Here is a 20,894-nt window from a genome sequence, read left to right as displayed (position 1 = left end):
CAGAGCAGGAAAAGAGGCGGTTGTATACAGTCAGCAGATTGGAGTACGTGTACGTGAGACTCGGTGATCAAAGGCAAAACTTGAGGCTGCTCAGAGCATGCGCGACAAGTTTCAGGATGCTTCCGGCGCAGCAACACAGCAGCGACGTCAGCGGCCATTGAACCCTGCAAGTTAGCGGCCGCTGCGGTCTTGGCCCGGGAGGGAACACTGGGGAAGAGCTTGGTGCTGGCTACACATTTCTTGGCCTGCCCATCGTCTGCAACCTGACTGACAGAAGAGCGGTGCAAGTGTCGGTGAGGAGACAAGGCGGCGATGACAGCCGTGCCTCAGACGAGTCTCAGCTGCAGGGTCTGCGAGGGACGACCAGGGTTTGGCGCTAATCGACGCATAAGCGAGGCCAGCATCGCGACTTCCTCACTGCCATCCCGTGGAGTTCAGCACGCAACGACTGGAAAATCAAAGTCAAAAGTGAATTGGTGAACAAGAGTAAAACGCCCATTTTTCCAGGAGGATTCTTGTTCAAACACACCACATGCCCTGAAGCCAGCCAGCCAGCTGCCCAAGGCCACACGTTCAGACCTTCCAATCATTGGCACTCCCCATCTCGCGCCTCCTACTCGCCTTGATTCTCTCCACAGCCTCGGCGTACCTCTTGAAGTCCGGGAAATCAATACCCTGGCTATCCCTCTTGATCTGCAGTGCCTTCTCACCGGCCAGGACCCCCATCTTGAAGTCTCCGCTGAGCTCGCAGACGAGCGCAATGTCGAGGAATCTGTGTCTCGTCAACCACCTATCCAACGCACAAGAAGCAAGAGGTAGCAGAGAGCGACGTACACGCCAGCGAGCCTCGCATCCCAGCACCCTTCCTCCTGCAGCAGAACCGCAATCTTCAGCAGCTTGCTCACGAACCCCTCCTGCTTGACTCCCTCAGCCAGCCTGGCACCTCTCAGCAGCCGAGTCTCTCGGTCGAGCTCCTGAATCTGCACTCTCCTCTCCGCGCTCTCGAATGCGAAGCTAGACTCCTGCATCTTCGTCAGCCTCTCCCTTGTCCCAGCCCAAGAACTACATCTGCAGTCGATCCTGTACTCCTGTACTCACGTCGTCCTCGTCCCCGCACGCAGGACACGCGCACACAAACCCATAGTGCAACAGCTCCCACGCCCTGCGCCGCTTATCGTGCTGCCCATCGCAGTACGACAGCGTGATCTCCTCGCCGGGCCCAATGTCGCGCATGGCGTGGATGGTCTCGCGTCCGATCGCGCCGTTCCAGCTGAAACACGCATTGGGGTTGCACGCGTGGTTGAAGCGGGATGCGTGCGCGAACACGGCCGCCCCGTGGCCCATCTCCATGCAGTTGGTCTGGAAGAGGGAGAGCAGGGTGGCGTGCGGGCCGGTGCGCGCGGCGTGCTGCTCGGAGATGCGCTGGCGCTCGTGCGTGGGCACCGAGGCGTGCATCGTCGAGGGCCACGCTGACGTCGCTTGCCCGTGCCCGCTGTGCAGTGCCAGGTAGAGACCTTTTTGCTCCGGGCTGAGCGGCCCGAAGGCGTGCTCGATGTCTGATCCCATGTACACGGCTGCTGGGACGCTGAGGAGAGGCGTGTCCGTTAGGATCCGTGTACCGCGGGGGATGTGCTGGAGTGCGATGCAGCCGTACCCTTTGCCTGGGAGGGCGCGAACGGTGTAGTAATCGTTCTCTGCGGTGCGGTCAGTGGGGCTGGTGGTGCCATGGGCGCCGGCCTGCGAGGTGATGCTTACTTGGAGCCACTGGGACATTGTCTGTGGGAGCCACGATCTCGTTATCAGAAGCCGCCATGATAGAGTCGAGCGTCGTGTGAGGAGGGAAGTGAGTGTCGAACGTTAGGAGCCGACGTGTTGGATCGTTGAAGACTGTCAATGATAGCCTGCAAACCTCGAGATGAAGGTGAAACCGAGCGTTTGCTACAAACAAACCGTCACCCGCAGCCCGGTGAGACTCATTACAAGCCAAGGAATATCTCTCTCACCTACGTTTTACACGGAGAGCCATCTCAAAGGTGCACAAAACACCCATCACAAGAACGAATGGATATAAGTCGAAGCCGAATTCTACGTGCAAGAAAAAAGAAAAAAAAACTCGAACCCGCAAATCAACTCCTATCAGCGCCGCGCTGTGCCCATTACTGTACAATAGCCCATCCATAAATCAATGAAAACGTTTGTTGTGATGCGGATCGTGAACGTGCAACAGCCGTACTGCGTACTTTGGCTTCCATCACCCTCATGCCACTCATTCCGACACTGCCTCAGTGGATGCCGTTCGACTGCGGCATCGTCTCTCCGCCATGGAAGAACCCGCTCCTGTTGCTCAGCTCCCCAAACGCCTCTTCCTTCGGCGTAGCCCACACCTCTGGACTCACTACCTCACTGTCTTCGGTCCCCTGCCTCCTTGCCTCGTGTCTCCCCGCTCGCGGCGTCGGCAGCATGTCCTCGCTGCTTCGATGGATGCTATCTGGACTGGGCGTGGGGTAGTTTGGACTTGTCGCTGCAACCGTCGATCGATTGATGAGTTTGTTGACCAGATCGTGCAGGGCCGAGACTTCACTCTGCAGGGCGAGGACGCGCGATTCGAGGGCGAGGCGCGCGGTGCATTCTTCCGAGAGCAGCGCGTGCAGAGGGGCAAGGTCCTCTTTGCTAGGCTTCTCGTCGCTGTGCGTCAGGGGAGGGGATGGTGGGCTGGACTCGTAGGCGAGGTTGCTGGACTGAGCGGCAGGGAGTGCTTCGCGCTGGTGAACGCTGACTACCGAGACGGAGCGCGAGGTGCTGCGTGTTCGCGTGCGCAGGTTTCGAGGCGCGTTTTCGAGGATGATGGTCTGGCGGCTGTTGTGGGTGGAAATGCGGCGGAGCGAGGATTCGAGAGTGTGGATGTTCTCTTCGAGGTTTTGGACGCGTTCTTCCACTGAACGGCGTCTTGGACTGCGAGATGGCACAGGTGGGCCTTCAAGCTGCGCAAGGGTTTCCTTGTGCTCACGAGGGCTGCTCGGCTCCAGGTTGCCAAAGTTGAATGCAGATACAGGAGGATGCTCAGGCGTGCTCCAATTTTGTGCTCTAGGTGCAGGCTCAGGCGTGCTGGGAGCCTGTGCCGTGGGTGTAGGCTCGTTTGGCGTCAGCTCGTCCGGCCCTACAAGGGTTGCGCTCATCCCTTCGTGGATCGACTCAGCTTCCTGCACGCTAGGACCTTTCGTGTGGACGCTTCGTATTGTTTCCACCGTCCTTGCGGTTTGTGGCCGGGTGCTCTGGCTGTACACGCTGGCCGAAGCATAGCTGTCCCTCCAAGTTTTGATCACATCCTTCCTAGTCGTGCTATTGTCGTTTGAGAAGCGCGCCTTCGCCAATTCTCGTAGGGCGCCAGCACTTCTAGATCTGCGCCTGTCCCCAAGAGAAGTTCGAGCGGCGTGTGGTGGACTGGACAGTGCTATGCCAATGCCAGGCGATGGTAAAGGTTCATCCTCAGTCTTCTCTTCCCAAGTCGATAATCTGCCACGCGGTTCGTCAAGACTGTGGCGCTGTGCCACGCCGCCAGGTAGGTTTGGGAGCGTCGCTCTGCGGGTACCTAGATCAGGTCGCTGCAAGTCGAACCTCAGGTACTCATTTGGCGGACTCGCCGGAGGCGCATTGACGTTCATGGGATACGGCAGATGTTGACCCAACGGATGTGGTGGCTGCAGCTCTTTCACAGTCAGGTTTGAGATTCGCTGTGCATTAGATATCGGCGGCTCTTGTGGTGCCATCAGTGATTTTTGCAATAGGCCAGGATCCTAATCAACGTCAGCAAGAATTTCTCAATCAATACACCGTTGCACTTTACACTATGATGGTAGCTATGCCCTCGGCGCGCAGGTTCTTCATTTCGCTCCTGCGACTCTTCTCGATCTCTGCGCCCAAACATCTTGCGGAAGACGCCTCTAATCCCGCTCTTGCGCTTCTGCTTCTTGGCTGCTGCCGTGTTTGCGTGGGAAGTGCTCTCCGGCGTCGCTCGCAAGGGCGTTGGTGGTGTGTGGGATCTTGGTTGGAAAACGCTTTCACGTTGTCCTGCAAGTGTGCCATCTGTAGGATGCATGCCCAATGGTGATCTCAGTGGAGACCTCGCTGGGTGTTGATCGTGAAGTTCAGCTTCCTGCCGTGCCATGTCCCTGTCGTGGCTAACTGTCTTCGTTGCTGTCTCTTCTGTAGCGTCTTCTTGCCGTAACGTTGCTTGAGAGTTGGGGACCTGTCGTATTGTGTGTTGTGGAGGTACAGGCACGTCAAAGGCTTCCTCGGTCCTCTTGTCGCCGCGCCTCCCAGCAAATTCCCTCTCTTCCTCATCGTTCAATGGCGTGTCTTCCTCAATTGGAATTGGCCCACTAATCTTGAGATTGCCTCTGCGAATAGCTTCCACCTTCCAGCTTGCGCTTCTAGGGCGTTGCAGATTGCCCTGCGCACTCATCTTGACGGCGAGGGAATTCTCTTGCAGGTGCATGCGCAGGAGACATGTGATGCTCTAAGTAGAGCAAGCTATAAGCAGTAGCTGCAGATGACTTTATGCAGATGAGATTGCGCTCGCGCAGCTGTTGCAAGGTGTATCCCTGATGCGTAGAGTGGTACGAACCGCCGTTTCCCAGCATCACCAGAACAGAAAAGTCACTTTCAAGTAACTGTACATTAAGAAGGAGATGCCAGTGCAGCGAAAGTGCTCAGCAGAGTGCAAATCGTTGGTGCAGGGGTCGTAGAGTGAAACAGATGAGCCGACAAAGCAAAGTAGACGGTCTATATACCCTGGTTCTGCTGCGCTCAGGTTCAAGGTCAATGGAGCAGTTTTGACGCGCGAAAGACCAGCTAAGAATAGCAAGCAGATAGAAGAAGAGGTGCAAACGAGCGACAGAGGTAGGACAACAGACGTCAAAGAAGATGAAGGGGGTGTCTGAAGGAATAAGTATCAAACAGCAGCGCCGTGTTGCAGGGGGCTGCGGGTGGGGGTAGTATCGAGAGGTTGGAAGAGGGAGCATCGCCGGTAACTGCGACAGCGTCTTCTCTAATAGCAGCACGACGAGGCGGCAGAAGCGTCCGGGGCAAGCGTCCGCCCGGCAAATAGCTGAAGGGCTGTTTGTTCAAGCCGCTTGGGACCATTCACATGGGCAAAGGACGCAAAGGACGGTGCGAGCCTTCTCCAATCGACGCCTCGCACGGACATGCACTTGCACTGAGTCGGTGGTGCGGTAGCGAGCGAGGCGCATGCTATCGAAGTCTGAAACAGCACCCTTCGCCCGAAGCAGCGCGGTGCAGAAGCCCTCCCACGCCTTTCAAGCGATGGCAGCACGGAGCAGGCCCCCAGAGCATCGACGTGGCGGCCCTGGCCATGCCCTTGACAGTTCACGTTGCCTTTCGCGTTTCGACGAGTTTTCCAAGAGAGCCGCGTGAATGGCGCGAGCGGAGTCGTAGCGCACGTCAAGAACCCAGGGCGTGCATGCGCTGGAGGCTTGAGGACGTGCATGTACATGCACCAACGCGCCGTGGCCGTGTATTGGCGAGCCGCCGGCCCCAGGCACCAAGTGACAGCAGGCGGCGGCCTGGCGCGTGTGCAGCTTGCTGCTCAACTGCGTCTCATCGCTGCCGTTGAGCGACGAATGTGAGCCGTGAGCGAGCATGTGGTGCTGGTACTGGTGCTGGTGTTGGTGTTGGCTGACGGCCGGCAAGAAAGGTGGCAGCACGGACAACATGGGAGCTCAACGCTCGATAGCACTGGTCGACGGACACGACTCGATAGCTCGACGATGATTACACATCTACGGCTTCGCGGTCGAGGGTGATACGATGCTGAATCGGTGATGCTATTGACATGTCTCTAGCGTACCGTGCGTGTCTTGAAGAGGCTTCCAGACGGCCTCGAGTTTGGTGTGTTGGCTTGTCGATAGGCCCCTAGTTTTCTGCAGGTCATCTTTAGCGCTTCTGCATCGCTCACCTCTTCATCACCATGCTGCACAGAGCAGAGCCTCGCCTGCCTGTCGATACACCTATCACGCGACCTGCTGGCGGTGTCTGGCTTTACACCGGTCTGTTTGACGGGCTTGACCCTTCAGCTCTCTCCCCTGTCAGATGGCCCACCTCGACCATCACCCCGCCGCATCAACACCAATGAACGCAATGAACGCAACCACGGTAAAGTCCCCGCCAAGGCAGATACCCACCCTCATGCAGCATCTCGGCCTGTCTCGCTTGTCCTCGCCTCTCTCAATAGCCTCGTTCGCTGTCAATCCACACAACCATCTCCATCGAAACTGCCCGGCTTACCCCAGCATCCACTCCTTCTCGCTGGCATCCACTTCCTTTCGCTATCATGCATCCACGTACACATCCGCCAAATTCGGATACCTCAAGTCAGCATTCTCCTCAAGATACTCCATCCACTGCTTGAGAAACACACTGCCCCTGAAGAGCACATTAGCAGTGTTCGTGTTCAATTCGTCCGAGCGTGCATCATGTCGTGACCAAGCGGAAACGGGAGTGAGGGGTAGGGCAACTGTGGCTTGCAGCCCCCCGTCCATATCGGCCGGGTGCGTGCATGCATGCATGCGCTTCCTCTCGACTGCGACTTGAGAGTTTCGATTCCATCCGTCCGAACCGCCTTCGACCCAACACCAGATACAGTGTATGCGTAAACAAAGGGGGGTTATACGTACTTGCTGATCGTGTCCGAATCCCCAACCACGCAGAGATGGCGTTTCGGCCTCGTCATGGCAACATTGAGTCTCCTCTTCTCAGCCAAGAAACCGACTTCGTGCTCAGCGTTGCTGCGCACCGTGCTCACGACCACGGCTTCTTTCTCGCGGCCCTGGAAGCCATCAACGCTGCCCAGCTCCAGCTGCGGGTACTTCTCCTTGAGCAGTCCAGAGAGAAGCGCGAGCTAGGCAACGGTCAGCGATTCGCGTGACAAGACAAGGGTTCCTGACCTGCGGCCGGCCCGGGTCTGGCGATCTACTCGACCCGACATCGCGAGTGCGATGCATGATGTTGGGAGATGAGGGAGAGGGGCGATCCTACCTGCGCATTGTACGGGGTGATGACTGCAATGTCCTCTTCCTTGACGCCCGCAGCAATCAGGTTGCTGACATGCATCTTCACGAGTGCTGCTTCTGCTTCGTTGCTCTTGCTGTCGCCCAGACTCATGCCCTTTCCTCCTTTGCCAATGACACCCTCATCTTCAATCTTCTCCGAAAAATCGCCGCCTTGCGTGTCCCAGAACACGAGCGGCTCTCGTGTGTCTTCCGTGTCTTGGATTTCGTAGGGTAGGTCGGTGAGCAGGCGCGCTTTGACCGAGTCGGCAGCGATGAGCTGTGAGTCGTAGAGCGCATCTGAGGGGAAGCGCATGATGGTTTCGTGCATGCGGTATTGAGTGGTCAGCATGCGTTTTATACTGGGGCCGTGGAGGGCGAGGAGGCGATCGAAGAGCGTGGTCTCGAGGGTTTGGCTGATGCCCGACGATTCAGTTTCGACGCGGGCCGTTGAGGTTTTCTTTGCGGCTTTTGATTCTTTCGAGTTGAGTGACTTGATGGTGGGAGGTAGCTGTAGATGGTCGCCTGCAAGGACGAGCTTGTTCGCTTTGACCCAGAGCAGTGGCACCCAACATTGTGCTTCAAGTGCTTGACTGGCTTCATCCACGATGACGACATCGAACTCTTGACCCTTGAGGTGGAAGCCTCCTGCGCCGTGGAGGGTAGCGAGGACGATTTTGCTGCCTCCGACCAAGTTGTTAACGCAGCCTCTCTCCCGCTCTCTGTACTCTTGTCGCAGCTCCTTGAGCTCTGTGTAGATCTGGCGTTTCTCTCTGCCGTTGCGCGTCTTGCGTATCGATGCTTGCTTGTCGTCCATCTCCTTACGCACGTCTTGAACCAAGGCTGCTGCCTCTGACGTGCGAGTAAGAACGTCGAGCGAGTGGTTCAGCACCGACGGCAGAAGACGAGCTGGGTGGCCTAGGCGGACCATGTTGACCTTGTGGGAGGCTAGTCGTTCGACGATGTTGTCTACTGAGATGTTGGACGGGCCACATACCAAGAGGCGAAGGTTCTGTTTGAGCAACTGCAAGATCAGCTCGATCAGGGTATGTGTTTTTCCTGTACCTGGTGGACCGTGTATCAGGGCGACCTCTCGAGAGGCTAGGGCAAACCTGATGGCTTCTCTCTGGCTATCGTTCAAGCTTGGATCGTTGTGCTCTAGCTTGTGCAGAGGGTTGGAAGGGTCGTTGAGATCTGATGGAAGGGGCGAAGGCGAGTCTTGTCCGAAAAGCACTCTCATGAAGGGCGTGTATTCCTGCTCTCCAAGCTTCTGTAGCCTGGTCATGGTCTGATTCATCCTGTCGTGTATGAGCATGCACCGCAAGTGGACGAAGATGGTTGTATTGCTGCGACTGCGTACCTCTTGTACGTAACGTCATTTGCCAGTTTCACTCTATCTCAAGCATCAGCTCCGTGGTAGTATGACCATGCGCCCGACGTGTGACTGACATCCACAACTTGCTGCCACTCGGCACATCGGCATCTTCCTTGTCCAGCACCATCTCGATGTTCTCACGTCGGACCTTCAAGACCACGCCCTCTGCGCCTTTCTTTTCCAGTTCCTTCTTCTCCGTCTTTTTCGCACTGCCTGCAGGCTGGTCTGCAACGGCCACAATGTCTCCTACCCGAATGCCATGCTCCGGTATCTCCGGTCTGGTACCTTTCGCGACGACGGCAGGATCGAGCGCAAGCTCTACTATAGTCTTACCACCCATGCCCGTCCGTACCGAGGAAACATTGAGGTTCAGGATGGCGAGGCCACCGCGAGCAAGTGCAGTCGGCGTGTGCGACGAAAGGAGGGCATCTGTTTCTGAGAGCTCGGCTTTGAGCTCAGCATCGAGCAGCGTCAGCTGAGAGGCGGCAAAGGCTGGTATGTCAGTGGAAGTCGGCATGGCGATCAGTGGCTGTGTGGTTAGTGTGCACTGTGGGTGGTCATGTAACAGAGCCGCAGTGAGGCTGTGGTTGTGTTTGCGTAGCTCTGGTGGGGCTGCTATGACGCGCTCCACACGACGCAGGCACGATATGCTTGATGTCTCTGGGCACTTGGTGGCCACCGAGTCGGTTGAAGAATGCAAAGTGTTCTCTGCGATGTTGTCTTTACGTGGCAGATAGCTGCATGGCACGTGGCAAGCTGCAATGAAGCTCGTGGAAGCTTCGCAATCGCGTCCACGCGCTAGGTAGAGCTGCTGAATAAGCCATGCTTCCTACTCCCGCCTTCATTGCAGTACCAAGACGGGATCGCGCACAGGCGCTGTCCAACAGAAGAGAGTCCAGAAACGGCCATGGAACGGAGAGTTGGATGTGATATCGCAGACGCTGCAGGGTATCGGTGTGCCTCCCGGTGTGGTTACGGATGCTCGGCTCCGCGGTCGCCATGGACAGCAGCAGAGATGAAGCTTTGGATGAGCTGGGTGCCTGACCTGACTACTGCGAGAAAGGCGGAAGGCAATCGAAGCTTCTACAGCTCTCGCTACCAAGTGCACTGGTACCATGTACCTACACACTAGCACAGTCGTACACATGTTCAAGACGACGATTTGGGAGAGATGCAGCCGTGTTCCTCAACCAGAAGGGGCAGGTTAACCCGACGCCTTCCACCTCGGCGCGCTTCCAACGCGCCCACATGGGGTTAAGAAGCCCCGAGTGCACTGCTTGTCCAGTCCAATTGTCATCACCGGCACTTGCAAGTGCAGCAAAGGCGCCTGTTCCGAGAGCGGCGCGAGCTTCAGCCTCTTGACGCGAGCATCGCGCGAAAGATGCGACAGAGACCGAGCCTAAGCCGCGAGTGAGGGGTTGCCGACGCCGTGGAGGGGCAGATGACGGTCCTTTGGAAGGCACCCCACATCTTCGAATAAAAGGTCGGGAGCCCTTCCAGAGCCTGGAGTAGCTTTCACTAGTCTTCCCCGTTTCTCCTCTCTTCGTCCTTCCTGTCTCTCACGCCGGAGACTTTGCAAACCCTCGAGATACCCTTTGGATTCACAGCACCGCCGCAATGCCCGCTGATACCGTTGGCAAGGTACGTCGAGCTCCAGCAACCACAACAACAATCAATCGAGGACAAAAGAGCTAACATTGGCGTAGACCATTACCTGCAAGGTGCGTTCTGAAGCTTCTCGTTTCCCAGCTCTCCCACGTGTTTGCCCAAGGAGCCCGCCCCTCTGTCTTCTGTCTGTGACGGCATCCAAAGCTTGGCGCGTGCGGATCCGCAGGCAAGCAGACAGGCATTGCGCGGAGACGGACCTTTTTTTGAGAAGCCATGTAATCCGGACCTGTGTACTGACTGGAACAGGCCGCAGTTGCCTGGGAAGCCGGCAAGGACCTGTCCATCGAGGATATTGAGGTGCTGCCCCCCAGGGCCAACGAGGTCCGCATCGAGATTTACTACACGGGTGTCTGCCATACAGATGCCTACACACTGTCCGGCAAGGACCCCGAGGGTGCCTTCCCCATCGTCCTCGGGCACGAGGGTGCTGGTATCGTCGAGTCTGTTGGTGAGGGCGTCACAAACGTGAAGCCCGGCGACCACGTTGTTGCTCTCTAGTACGTATATCCAGCCAGTAAAGCATCTGGCACCTGCTAACAGCCCCCAGCACACCAGAGTGCAAGGAGTGCAAGTTCTGCAAGTCTGGCAAGACCAACCTGTGCGGCAAGATCCGCACAACCCAGGGCAAGGGTGTCATGCCTGACGGCACCTCGCGCTTCAAGTGCAAGGGCAAGGACCTACTTCACTTCATGGGAACTTCCACATTCTCCCAGTACACTGTCGTCGCAGATATCTCCGTTGTCGCCATCACCGAGAAGGCTCCCATGGATCGCACCTGTCTGCTCGGCTGCGGTATCACAACTGGTTACGGTGCTGCCGTTATCACCGCAGGAAAGGGTGGTGTCGAGCAGGGCTCCAACGTTGCCGTCTTCGGTGCTGGCTGCGTTGGTCTGTCCGTCATCCAGGGAGCTGTTAAGAACAAGGCCGGCAAGATCATCGTTGTCGACGTCAACGACAACAAGGAGGAGTGGGCCAAGAAATTCGGCGCCACCGACTTCGTCAACCCCACCAAGCTCGGCTCCCAGAGCATCCAGGAGAAGCTCATCGAGATGACCGATGGCGGCTGCGACTACACATTCGATTGCACAGGTAACGTCAATGTCATGCGCGCTGCCCTCGAGGCCTGCCACAAGGGATGGGGAGAGTCTATTGTCATTGGTGTCGCTGCTGCTGGTCAGGAGATTTCCACTCGCCGTACGTATCACTTGTTCTGGACTGACACAGACAAACCTGCTAACCATTCTCGTAGCCTTCCAGCTCGTCACCGGCCGTGTCTGGAAAGGATGCGCTTTCGGTGGTGTCAAGGGCCGCACACAGCTCCCCGGTCTCGTTTCTGACTACATGAACGGCGACCTCAAGGTCGACGAGTTCATCACTCACCGTCAACCCCTCGACAAGATCAACCAGGCCTTCGGCGACATGAAGGCTGGCGACTGCATTCGTTGCGTCGTCAACATGCGCGAGTAACTACGCTCGGGCCCCCAAGATCAGTTCTCGAAAGCCCGGCTTTAGTTTTCTTCTTAGTCTTATGATTTGCGAATGCTTCATGATGTCACGAGATATCTTGGAATGCAAGAGGCGTATAGTACAGGAAGATGAAGCGCATGCGTAGCGTTGATCATGTTGGCACTGAGGGACCTGGCTTGGGTTGTGGTAGGCGTAAAGGTTTATAGTTTGATGTAGACTGGTGCAAATTCACAAAAAAGTTTACACTTTCCTTGTCTCACAGACTCGTGTATTGAAGTCTACGTGTTCATCATTCAAGAACACGGCTAACACTTCCGTACGAAAGCCTTTTTCTCGATCTGCTCTCTCCTCACACACAAGCGGCCTGGCCTGTTGGAGTGTCGAAAACGAAGAGGTTGCTTTTTTTGCTTTTTTTCTTTTCTTTCCAAAGTCGCTACATCGCGAGTGGAGGAAGACGTTTCTCCCAGATAACATTCACTTTTGTTGCGCTGGTTCATTGTAATCGAATCGTTTGCAGGCCAGGCCATGCTGCTGTCGCTCGAGCTTCGTTTGTTCGAAATGCTTTTTTTTTAAAGGGCGAAGCTTGCCAGTTGACCATCCAAGCGCAGAGCTGTAGAAAGTACTAAGAGATGGAATTCTTCTCATCTGGCATGGGATTTGCAATTTGAACAATGCGTATGTCACGCAGATCAGAGATAGGATGTGGTTGATGGAGGCATTTGTTTGTGCTCCTGCATCTGGCTGTAACGATTACGTATAAGCAGTCCACACTAGCAGTTTCGGCATGCAGACCTTGACCTATTGTCTAGGGCTGTAATTCGACTTCTCATGTTATTGGCCCCATCTTCTGCATCGTCTCGAGCTCGTCCTCAATTCCATCAGTTTTCAGCTGCACCGTCTCAACTTGACTGGCCAAAACTTGCAGTTCTTGTAGCCTGTTTAGTTAACAAGTCTTGGTGTAGGGTCCGGCACCTTCAGCAAGGCCATGTTTGTGGGCACGACCGCCTTATTGGTAATTTCCTTTGCTGGCTTCTCTCTGGAGAGAAAAGGATAGATGCCCAGATCACAGATTGCGATGTGTAATGGCTAGGTATCGTCGTATTCGCAGTCACTAACGTCGAAGTAGTGTGTCCTTTGTACACGCGTGTAATGTCGTGGTGATACGTAGACATGTTTGTGTGTTGATTAGAGGTAGGGTGATGTAGCCTCCGGATCCATATCGACAAGAACAACCATTGTCAGGTTACAGTTGCCAAGTATGAGGCGTAGATGCTGACGATTATTCTATCTTTGGCCGGATTGTTGCAGCCTTGTAGTGTGCTTCGCTTTCGCACAACGTTTGCCGTGATCCGACATACAGCTGGCTGAGCTGCTTTCTGCGCTGGACCATTCGTAGGTCTTGCGTGGGCCGTACATGTGAATCAGGTAGGTTCGGTCTTGGTTAATACTGCAAACCACGGCCTCCAGAGTTCAAGTGGTACTTCCAGAACGTAATATCTTTCCAAGCATCCAGTGCGAGAATTGAAGTGCAGGCATTATCATCGACGCCACGATCCTAGATATCCCTTCATGAAGCTTCCATAGCAATGTCTCTTGAATTTGGTCCGCGCTCATCTCTTTAGCTTCCTCCAGCTGCTCCCTTAACCGCGCGGCTTTGCTAGGAAGTTCCAGTCCAAGGAACAGATAGAGGCCGACGATGATGTACTCCATGATGACTTGCCTATACAACACTATCAGCAAAAGACCAGCATTTGAGACCTGAGTGGCGGAGACATCAGTTCACAGGCAGAGAGATAGTAAGAAGGTGATTCTGCCAGCAGGATGCTGAGCTACGGTATCTGATAAAGTGCGAATGTGAACGGGGTGGCACTGTTGAGGCCGGTACGTACATGCACAGTTGAATCGTGACATTGCCAGAGATGACGTTGAATCGCATCTCAGAGGTTTTGTCGACCCAGCTCTCGAATGCGAAGCACGTCATGTAAACGATGTCGACGACGAAAAAGGGTAGACTGAGCACAACTGTGGTCAGGATCTTGACTTCTTGAGAATCCGCCAAATATAGGCGAGCAGATATCACAGCTGTGGCCCAGATGAGGACTAGGAAACAAGCGATGTATAGACTGATCCCTGCTTTAGTTGCTCCGGTTGCTGCGTAGGTCGGACCGTCGCGGGAATCAGGGTCTATGCCGCCAGCAACTATGAGGACAAATGAAATGATTAGAGGAACATGTGTGAAGAGCAAGATCCATTGCATGCGTCGTCCTTTTGGCTTGGTTGTGGTGTTGAGTAGACTGCTGGTTGACATGAACAGTGGCGTGAGACCCATGGAAGTGAGGATGGCCACACCGGAAGAGACGGATGTGTTAGGAACGTCGGAGATGGGGTTAAGCTGCGTCGTAGCCAAATCCATAGAGACCTGCACAAGCCGGCATACACAGAGTGTCGTTAACCAGATCCATGGCCAACTCCGCCCCAGGCCTTGGCGGAGAATCAGGTAAAGCGATATTACAAGGTAGATGAAGAAAACGATAAGAGTGACGATGTTGACGATACCGGGATATTCAAGCGGTTGAGCCATCGGTGCCGTCGACGGAGCATGTTAGACGTCGTAGGGGAAGAAAGACGATTTGGAACTCATTTCGAAGGACATCTTCGCTGTACTTGGCGATCATCACGTGCCCGAACAAGACCCCTGCGACGCGCTTAGTGATTACGTCCATCGCTCATCTGCGGACTTTCGCGAGGCCGGCGCACTATCACCGAGAGCCTTCTCAGCGCATCGCAATATCAATGAGACATCGTTTTGCATCCTTGAATGCCACCAGAAGGTGCAATTGACCGGAAATGGTACGCTTCGAATTATGAAATTTGCCATTCCTTGGCGGTTGTGTCACGGCTATGTTGGCCACGGGCCATTGTCGGACGTCGTCATCTTGCATTATGCATATTTTCCTGCCTGAAATACCGATCAGCGCGTCACAGTCGAGTGGTTAGCCGATGCAGGTGGATTCGGCGCGCAGATCAGAAGGTTGAAGCCGTGCGTATATTTTCTGACCGATTTTGGGCAATGCGAGAATCGCCGCATTGATAGAAACGGTCCTTGCTTGAGATCAAACGGGCTAAATCCGATCACGCGTCTGGCCGCGAGTGCTTGGACGACCGACCACAATCGGACAAAAGCTTCAGTGGTTGCATCATGCTTCAATAGTAGCCAGCACGATCAAAACCAATCGTTGCCAGGTGCGATGACAGCCACGTTACTGTTATGAGACACTGCGGAGTCAAAACATCCACCTCTAGTTGCACATTTCTCTACTGTGCAACTGCATTCGATGCATTACATCGCCAACTACTCTCTGTGTCTGAAGTGGAAGGAAAGTGGCCAGGCTCTCACCGTCCTACAAAGTCCCTAACGGATAAGCGCTGTTTATGTTCGTCGTGTCCGGCACGATCGCCGGCACACTCTCGTAGTGCGGTACCTCCACCACCTCCTTCGCCCAAGTGGGTGTCTTTCTGACCTTCATCAACTGCTCAATCGCATATCCGATACCCAGCAACTTTTGCTCCTCCCATGGCCTGCCTAGGATCTCCATGCCAATAGGCACGCCAATGGGTGCCTCTTCACTTGATTCGCTGAAACCTACTGGTACCGTCACAACTGGTGCGCCTGTGAGCGCTGCCAAGATGCCGTTGCGCCCACTCTGTGATGGAGCACCAGTCTTGACAACAAGGTTCTTCTGCTCCGGATAGATAATCGCGTCGATATTGTATGCAGCGAAAGTTTTCTGCAGCGCCAGGGTGAGGTTGCGAATGCCATTTTGACGCTGGATGTACGTCTCGTTACTTGTCGAAGAACCAAGCGCGGTGTTGACGTATTCATACTGTGACGGGAGAACAACAAATTCGCCTCCAGATCCATTTACTGCTTTACGCGAATAGAGCTCGTTAAGCGTATTGGGATGCTCGCCGGAAAGTGTTGGACGCTGGAGATACTCCTCCATAAGCTCGCGGTACTCGTAGCGCTGAACGTCAAGTGCAGCTTGAATGGCAGTCGCGTCGTAAATGGTCTCATTGATCGGGATCAACGTCACATTCTCAGCTCCTAATCTAGACAATAACGTATCCATCGCGTTGTTGACAGGTGTAGTCTCGCTCGATTCGGAACGATTAAAGAAACCATTCAATACCCCCAGTCGTAAGCCGCTAACTTCAGCGGTCGATAGTAGTGTGGTGTAGTCAATATCCCGGTTAGGTGAGGGGACAAGTGCTGTTGCATTATCCGCAGCATTGTAGCCCGGGGAGGCCATAACTGTTAGCGCTGTGGCGACGTCCTTAATCGATCTTGCAATAGGCCCAATCGTGTCGTGAGTGTAGGATATAGGTATGATACCAGTACGAGTTACAAGGCCCCTTGTAGGTCGAATGCTGCACAAGGAGTTGGCTGATGCTGGACTTCGCAGCGAGTTGACAGTATCTGTGCCAGTGCCAAGGACGCAGAAAGAAGATGCAACAGCTGCTCCTGTACCTCCAGAGCTTCCACCGGGCGTGCGCGTTGCATCGTAGGGATTGATAGTCTGTCCACCCAAGGAAGACACGCTAATTCCTTCCAAAGCAAGCTCATGTAGATTAGTCTTACCGAGGATGATAGCTCCTGCATTCTTCAGAGCCACTACACTGGGTGCATCTTCAGTTGGTTGCGACTTTGCAAGTGCTAGGCTGGCTCCTGTAGTTGGCATATCGACAGTGTCGTAATTGTCCTTTAACAGGATGGGGACGCCGAAGAGGACTCCAGTTGCGTTCCCTGCAGAGAGCTGCTCATCCAAAGCATCTGCAATGCTCAGTGCATTGGGATTGAGGGCGATGATAGCGTTCGTCCGATAGTTGTGAGCTTCGATTCTGGCGATGAACGACGAGACGACTTCTCGACACGTTGAGAGACCAGAATAGAGTGCATGATGAACAGAGTCGATTGTCGCCTCGCGAGCGTCGAAAGGTATGGCAGTTGTTGAGGCCAATGTTTGGCTGCACATCGCGGCAATGATCAGCCTAGAGATCGATAGCATGCTGGAACATGCAAGTTCAGTAATCACCTGGGAAGGTGGATGTAGACATTACTACTGCTGCAGCAAAGCTACTTTATATTACTCAGCTTGCAGCTTGTAAATGGGGTAGCAGAGTAGAGTCCGCGGAGTACTGTAGCTATGCTTGGCTTGCAGCATGCATCTTGTTGCATACATCTGATAAAGCTCATTCAGACATGTTGCTAATGCGTATCGCTTTTGCTAGCCTATCGTGGTAGTCTCGCGAGGATGCCGGTGATCGGAATGACGTATGTAACTCAACCAGCAGTTTAGCACCTGCCTATTGCATGCATGCAAGCGAGCTTGCCTGAACAGCCAGATAGCTGATAACGCTCAAAATCAGAGAGCAGTGGCTGAGGTATCGTGAGACACAGAAGATGAATCACAAGAATCGCATAGCTACTGGAGGAAACATCTTGGATGCGACAGGGATCGATCATGAGATCCAGATTGGAAGTACCTGCGGCAGGGCAAAGACTCGGTTGTTGTTGCCTCTGAATGAGTAAATCATGAGATGACGATGTGTCGGCCAGGCGTTGCACTCCAGGAGGGAACCTCAGCGATCTGAGGGAGTCGATGCCGATGCCAACGCCGATTGCAGTTTAGCTCACCTTACGGGAAAGCTCAAATGGAGACATGCTGTATATTTGCGCAAAGAACAGGCAAGAGCAGAGGGTCATCTAGGAGAGCACCCGTCGCTGTTAACGCCCGTTTACGCTTACTTGATGACCAAGACCTGAGCGCACTCGGTGCTTTGTCGAGAGGGCTCAGCTTCTCCTTCTGAAAGACCAAGCGCGAAGAAACTGCATGCGCGTGGACAATATCTTGCCATCCATCATGTTTACAATGTGTATTCAAGTGTGGGGTCCGGTGCTTGCTATGTTTGGCGAGTTGATGGTGCAGCCAAGCCCCCGGCGTTTCTTACGAGGCGATGAGCCTCACCGGACCCTCCACACCACAATCGAGGGACTTCTCCGTCTCGACAAAATTCACATCTCGCACCACGAGCCACAATCGTCGCGACATTACAGCCCGGAATACGGCTTGTCCGGGATACATAGCTTCCCCAGAGTTGCTCGATTGGGTGCCTGCGCGCCTGTGAAACTTGCGATGTGGCACCAAACCAAACTTTCCTCTCAACTTGGCATCACGAAACCAACCCCACACATAGCCGTGTGGATCGTGCATTATCAACATACAAACACGAGCCTGAATTAGTTTCTCTGGATGTCTCGCGTCCGCGAAGCCATGGATGTGCTTGTTCGTGAGACCGTTGCTGTGTTCATTCGCACGGGTATGGCGAACACAGCGGAAGATAGCTAAACAACCTGTCGAACCACATGGTTTGTTGACTCTTTGTGTGCGCCAAAATTTGGAGTCCATCTCGACATTGTTCAGCATTTGTCACTTCAATTACGCGTTGGCATCGATGAACAGATTTCTATCACATCGGCAGCGGAGTTCGACCCAGCCTCATTCAGTTTCACCAGCTCAAGGATCAGTTTAAACTGTCTGCCAAGCTTTACACCTTGAGACAGCTTGAAGCTTAGGCATCGTCAAAGGTGGCGCTAGGCGTCAACATACGCGCGACGTAAGAGCAATCCACACAGGTCTGCGAATCGGGTATTGTTGCTGGTGCTTGATTTCGACTGTCTTCACTACACGGCCGAATCCCTGACGCCTGTTTCTTACACTTTAGCGTCTCACACTACTGTGTCGTCGACGCTCGCAGTCCCCCGTTCGTGACCAGTCTTGATCGGCTTAGAGCATCCCGGAGCAATATCATGTCAAGCCCCACTGAACATAGATTTTCTCTGATCTACCGTTATCTCATACACGTTTCGTGCATCCTTGGTACAGCCAAACTTCAGGCAGAGTTTGCATTCTGGGTCCTCACTGCCTACGACGAAACTTCACCTCAACCTCCTCTTACGTCTTGGCCAAAACCTCAACGCCTCACCAGGCCCGGACCAACCATGACCGATGCAACTTTGCGGGAAGTTTTGGTAGCGAATCTACTATGACTCACTCGTCGCAACAGAGTATAAATTAGGGTAGAACCGCAACAAAAAAAAGACATCAGCACTCAGGTTCCCAACCCAGCTTCTTCAGTAATCACTACCTCTCTTCCTTCTAATTAATAACTCTTTCACTCTATTCACTTAATCTCCTTATCTGGCCGGTTCAGACTATATTCATATTCAAAATGTACTTCACTAAGTCCTCCGTTGTTGCCTTCAGCCTTCTGGCTTCCTCTACTCTCGTGGCTGGCCATGGTGCCATCATCAAGGCTACTGGTGATGCTGGTGGTGCTGGCTCTGCCATTGGCGTCGACCCCAACACTCCACGTGACGGTACCAACCGCAACCCCTTCCAGCAGGACTCCACCCGCTTCCGTGGCGATGCTGCAGCCACATGCGGTGAGACTCTTGGTGCAGGTGCCAACGACATTCAGGCTGGTACCGCTCAGGTCATGCAGCTCAACGGCCCCACCCTTCCCCAGGTCTCCCCTGGTGGCTCCCTCTCGATGACTATTCACCAAGTCAACTCTGACGGTGCCGGTCCCTACAAGTGCATGATCGACGCCAGTGGTACTGGTGCGAACTGGGTCCCTATGACCGTCACCCAGAACCTCCCGGGTAACGACCGTGGCCGAAACAAGGACACTCAGCTGCAGGACCAGCCCCTCAACGTCCAGATTGACGCTGCTCAGACCTGCACTGGAACCGTCGCTGGACAGAGCAATGTCTGCATGGTCCGTTGCCAGAACCCTGCTCGTGCTGGACCTTTCGGCGGCTGTGTTCCCGTTCAAATGGTAAGTCACAGCCCATCTTCTATCAATTCAGACGCTAACAAACACACAGGCTGGTGCCGCCGCCGCCGCTCCTGCCGCTGGTGCTGCCGCTGGTGCTGCCGCTGGTGCTGCCGCTGGTGCTGCCGCTCCCGCCGCTGGCGGAGCTACTGGCGCTGGCGGAGCTACTGGCGCTGGCGGAGCTACTGGCGCTGCACCTGCTGCAGGTGCTGCCGCTCCCGTCGCCAACGGCCAGACTGCAGGCGCTACTACTGGATCCAACACCGCTTCGTCCCCTGCCCAGCGCCGCAAGAACGCACCAGCCCTTACCGATGACGACCAGCAGGAAGAGCTTGATCTTGTCGACGGCGAGTTTTAAATTGGCCACCAAGTCGCCGACCATCAAGCTCCTTGGCTACCTCGAGCTTCAATGACCGCGATTTACGACACCATGGATGAAGTGAAACAACTGTATGGTGGAGCTCATGATTGATTTGCATACTAAAAACGATAACATTGGTACGAAGGAGTGGAAAATAGGGTGCGATGAAGTCCTGCTGGTCTGTGACCAGGAGATGGGATCAAGCACGAGTTAGTGGCAGACGGCAGTGGGGGAGTGGTTGCGTAGAGCCTGGATTGGGAACCCTGGTCTTTTACGTTCCTTTGAGTAATACATGTGTAGTGGAATTTTATAACATTTGTTTTCCCATATCTTCCTTCTCATTGCCTGCTAACTGCTCTTTCGTACATCGTTCCGTCATCAACGCTACATCTTTGTGACATGAGGATGATTCTGAGGGCCTGCAAAACGAGGTGCGATCAAAATAAGCTTTGAAATCCGGGCGTAACCTTTTGTAATCATACGCACCTGAGAGCCGCCGACGAGCCATGTATGTGCATTACACAACTCTTCTCATTACTACTGTATACACAACTTTAAAGTAGAACTTTAAAACTTTATGGAGTTACTGAAATGACGATTGTTAGTACAGGTACAATCTCGGCGGTGTAAGAGTAAGAATCGACGCTCAGGCTATGGTATTGCCACTACTTCGAGTGCGGATGGGCTGCTTGTGGTGAAGCGCTATACACATTCTTCCTTTTAAAGCCAAGATTGAAAGTCCAAAGGCAGATTCCGAAAGAAGACGTGCTTTCGGGACGGAGACTTTTCAGATTACAAGAGCTTAGGAGATGAATAGCCTAAGATCACTGTGTTCAGGGTTTGGACATTCGGTCCCGCGTGTACCATTGCGATTTACCAATAAGAGAGTACCAAACTGTGACGCGCTGAGCAGTATACAAGGTAGCTCTTTAATCAAACCATGAGTAGTACCAGGAAGTGCAAAGATTTCCTAACAGCGACGTAAGACGCGACTGTAACATTCTTAAAAGATACCACTGTGGGTTGCTGGGGGTTTGATTTCTCGCTGATATTTTGTGACATT

At 54.2% G+C, this 20,894-nt stretch overlaps 9 protein-coding genes across 12 annotated transcripts, besides 1 other annotated feature; 2 read left to right on the top strand and 7 right to left on the bottom strand.

Moving 5' to 3' along the window:
* Positions 1-573: 573 nt before the first annotated feature.
* On the bottom strand, positions 574-1,028 carry EKO05_0007781 (uncharacterized protein; the record flags this gene model as incomplete). The annotated part of the gene is made up of 2 exons (XM_038941107.2): positions 574-772; positions 835-1,028. The coding sequence occupies 2 exons, from the start codon at positions 1,026-1,028 to the stop codon at positions 574-576; spliced, it is 393 nt and encodes a 130-aa protein (XP_038797081.2).
* A 34-nt stretch (positions 1,029-1,062) lies between these two features.
* On the bottom strand, positions 1,063-1,813 carry EKO05_0007780 (uncharacterized protein; the record flags this gene model as incomplete). Of its 2 annotated transcripts, XM_059637129.1 has the most annotated exons (2): positions 1,063-1,694; positions 1,756-1,813. In XM_059637129.1, 2 exons carry the CDS (start codon positions 1,811-1,813, stop codon positions 1,063-1,065), a joined length of 690 nt encoding a protein of 229 aa, XP_059493112.1. The 2 variants fall into 2 exon arrangements, with proteins under 2 accessions (XP_059493112.1, XP_059493113.1); XM_059637130.1 differs by having other exon boundaries at positions 1,063-1,813.
* Positions 1,814-2,282: 469 nt separating this feature from the next.
* On the bottom strand, positions 2,283-4,462 carry EKO05_0007779 (uncharacterized protein; the record flags this gene model as incomplete). The annotated part of the gene is made up of 2 exons (XM_038941071.2): positions 2,283-3,794; positions 3,845-4,462. 2 exons carry the CDS (start codon positions 4,460-4,462, stop codon positions 2,283-2,285), a joined length of 2,130 nt encoding a protein of 709 aa, XP_038797082.2.
* Positions 4,463-5,661: 1,199 nt separating this feature from the next.
* Positions 5,662-5,694: a tandem repeat.
* Positions 5,695-6,347: 653 nt separating this feature from the next.
* Positions 6,348-8,956, bottom strand: EKO05_0007778 (DNA helicase; the record flags this gene model as incomplete). Its single annotated transcript, XM_038941074.1, has 5 exons — positions 6,348-6,441; positions 6,693-6,916; positions 7,054-8,362; positions 8,425-8,457; positions 8,514-8,956. The coding sequence occupies 5 exons, from the start codon at positions 8,954-8,956 to the stop codon at positions 6,348-6,350; spliced, it is 2,103 nt and encodes a 700-aa protein (XP_038797083.1).
* Positions 8,957-10,056: 1,100 nt separating this feature from the next.
* EKO05_0007777 (uncharacterized protein) lies at positions 10,057-11,574 on the top strand (the record flags this gene model as incomplete). The annotated part of the gene is made up of 5 exons (XM_038941116.1): positions 10,057-10,080; positions 10,146-10,160; positions 10,354-10,604; positions 10,655-11,301; positions 11,357-11,574. The coding sequence occupies 5 exons, from the start codon at positions 10,057-10,059 to the stop codon at positions 11,572-11,574; spliced, it is 1,155 nt and encodes a 384-aa protein (XP_038797084.1).
* Positions 11,575-13,044: 1,470 nt separating this feature from the next.
* Positions 13,045-14,155, bottom strand: EKO05_0007776 (uncharacterized protein; the record flags this gene model as incomplete). The annotated part of the gene is made up of 2 exons (XM_038941084.1): positions 13,045-13,294; positions 13,464-14,155. The coding sequence occupies 2 exons, from the start codon at positions 14,153-14,155 to the stop codon at positions 13,045-13,047; spliced, it is 942 nt and encodes a 313-aa protein (XP_038797085.1).
* An 820-nt stretch (positions 14,156-14,975) lies between these two features.
* On the bottom strand, positions 14,976-16,640 carry EKO05_0007775 (uncharacterized protein; the record flags this gene model as incomplete). The annotated part of the gene is made up of 1 exon (XM_038946359.2): positions 14,976-16,640. The coding sequence occupies one exon, from the start codon at positions 16,638-16,640 to the stop codon at positions 14,976-14,978; it is 1,665 nt and encodes a 554-aa protein (XP_038797086.2).
* Positions 16,641-17,579: 939 nt separating this feature from the next.
* On the bottom strand, positions 17,580-18,059 carry EKO05_0007774 (uncharacterized protein; the record flags this gene model as incomplete). Its single annotated transcript, XM_059637128.1, has 1 exon — positions 17,580-18,059. The coding sequence occupies one exon, from the start codon at positions 18,057-18,059 to the stop codon at positions 17,580-17,582; it is 480 nt and encodes a 159-aa protein (XP_059493111.1).
* Positions 18,060-18,864: 805 nt separating this feature from the next.
* EKO05_0007773 (uncharacterized protein) lies at positions 18,865-19,828 on the top strand (the record flags this gene model as incomplete). 3 transcript variants are annotated; one of them, XM_059637126.1, is made up of 3 exons in its annotated part: positions 18,865-19,473; positions 19,523-19,553; positions 19,677-19,828. In XM_059637126.1, the coding sequence occupies 3 exons, from the start codon at positions 18,865-18,867 to the stop codon at positions 19,826-19,828; spliced, it is 792 nt and encodes a 263-aa protein (XP_059493109.1). The 3 variants fall into 3 exon arrangements, with proteins under 3 accessions (XP_059493109.1, XP_059493110.1, XP_038797087.1); XM_059637127.1 differs by having other exon boundaries at positions 19,523-19,577; positions 19,653-19,828; XM_038940962.1 differs by having other exon boundaries at positions 19,523-19,828.
* Positions 19,829-20,894: the final 1,066 nt, after the last annotated feature.

Source organism: Ascochyta rabiei, chromosome 13, assembly GCF_004011695.2.
Source record: "Ascochyta rabiei chromosome 13, complete sequence".
Classification (NCBI taxonomy): Eukaryota; Fungi; Ascomycota; class Dothideomycetes; order Pleosporales; family Didymellaceae; genus Ascochyta; species Ascochyta rabiei.
This window is presented reverse-complemented; position numbering and strand designations above follow the sequence as displayed.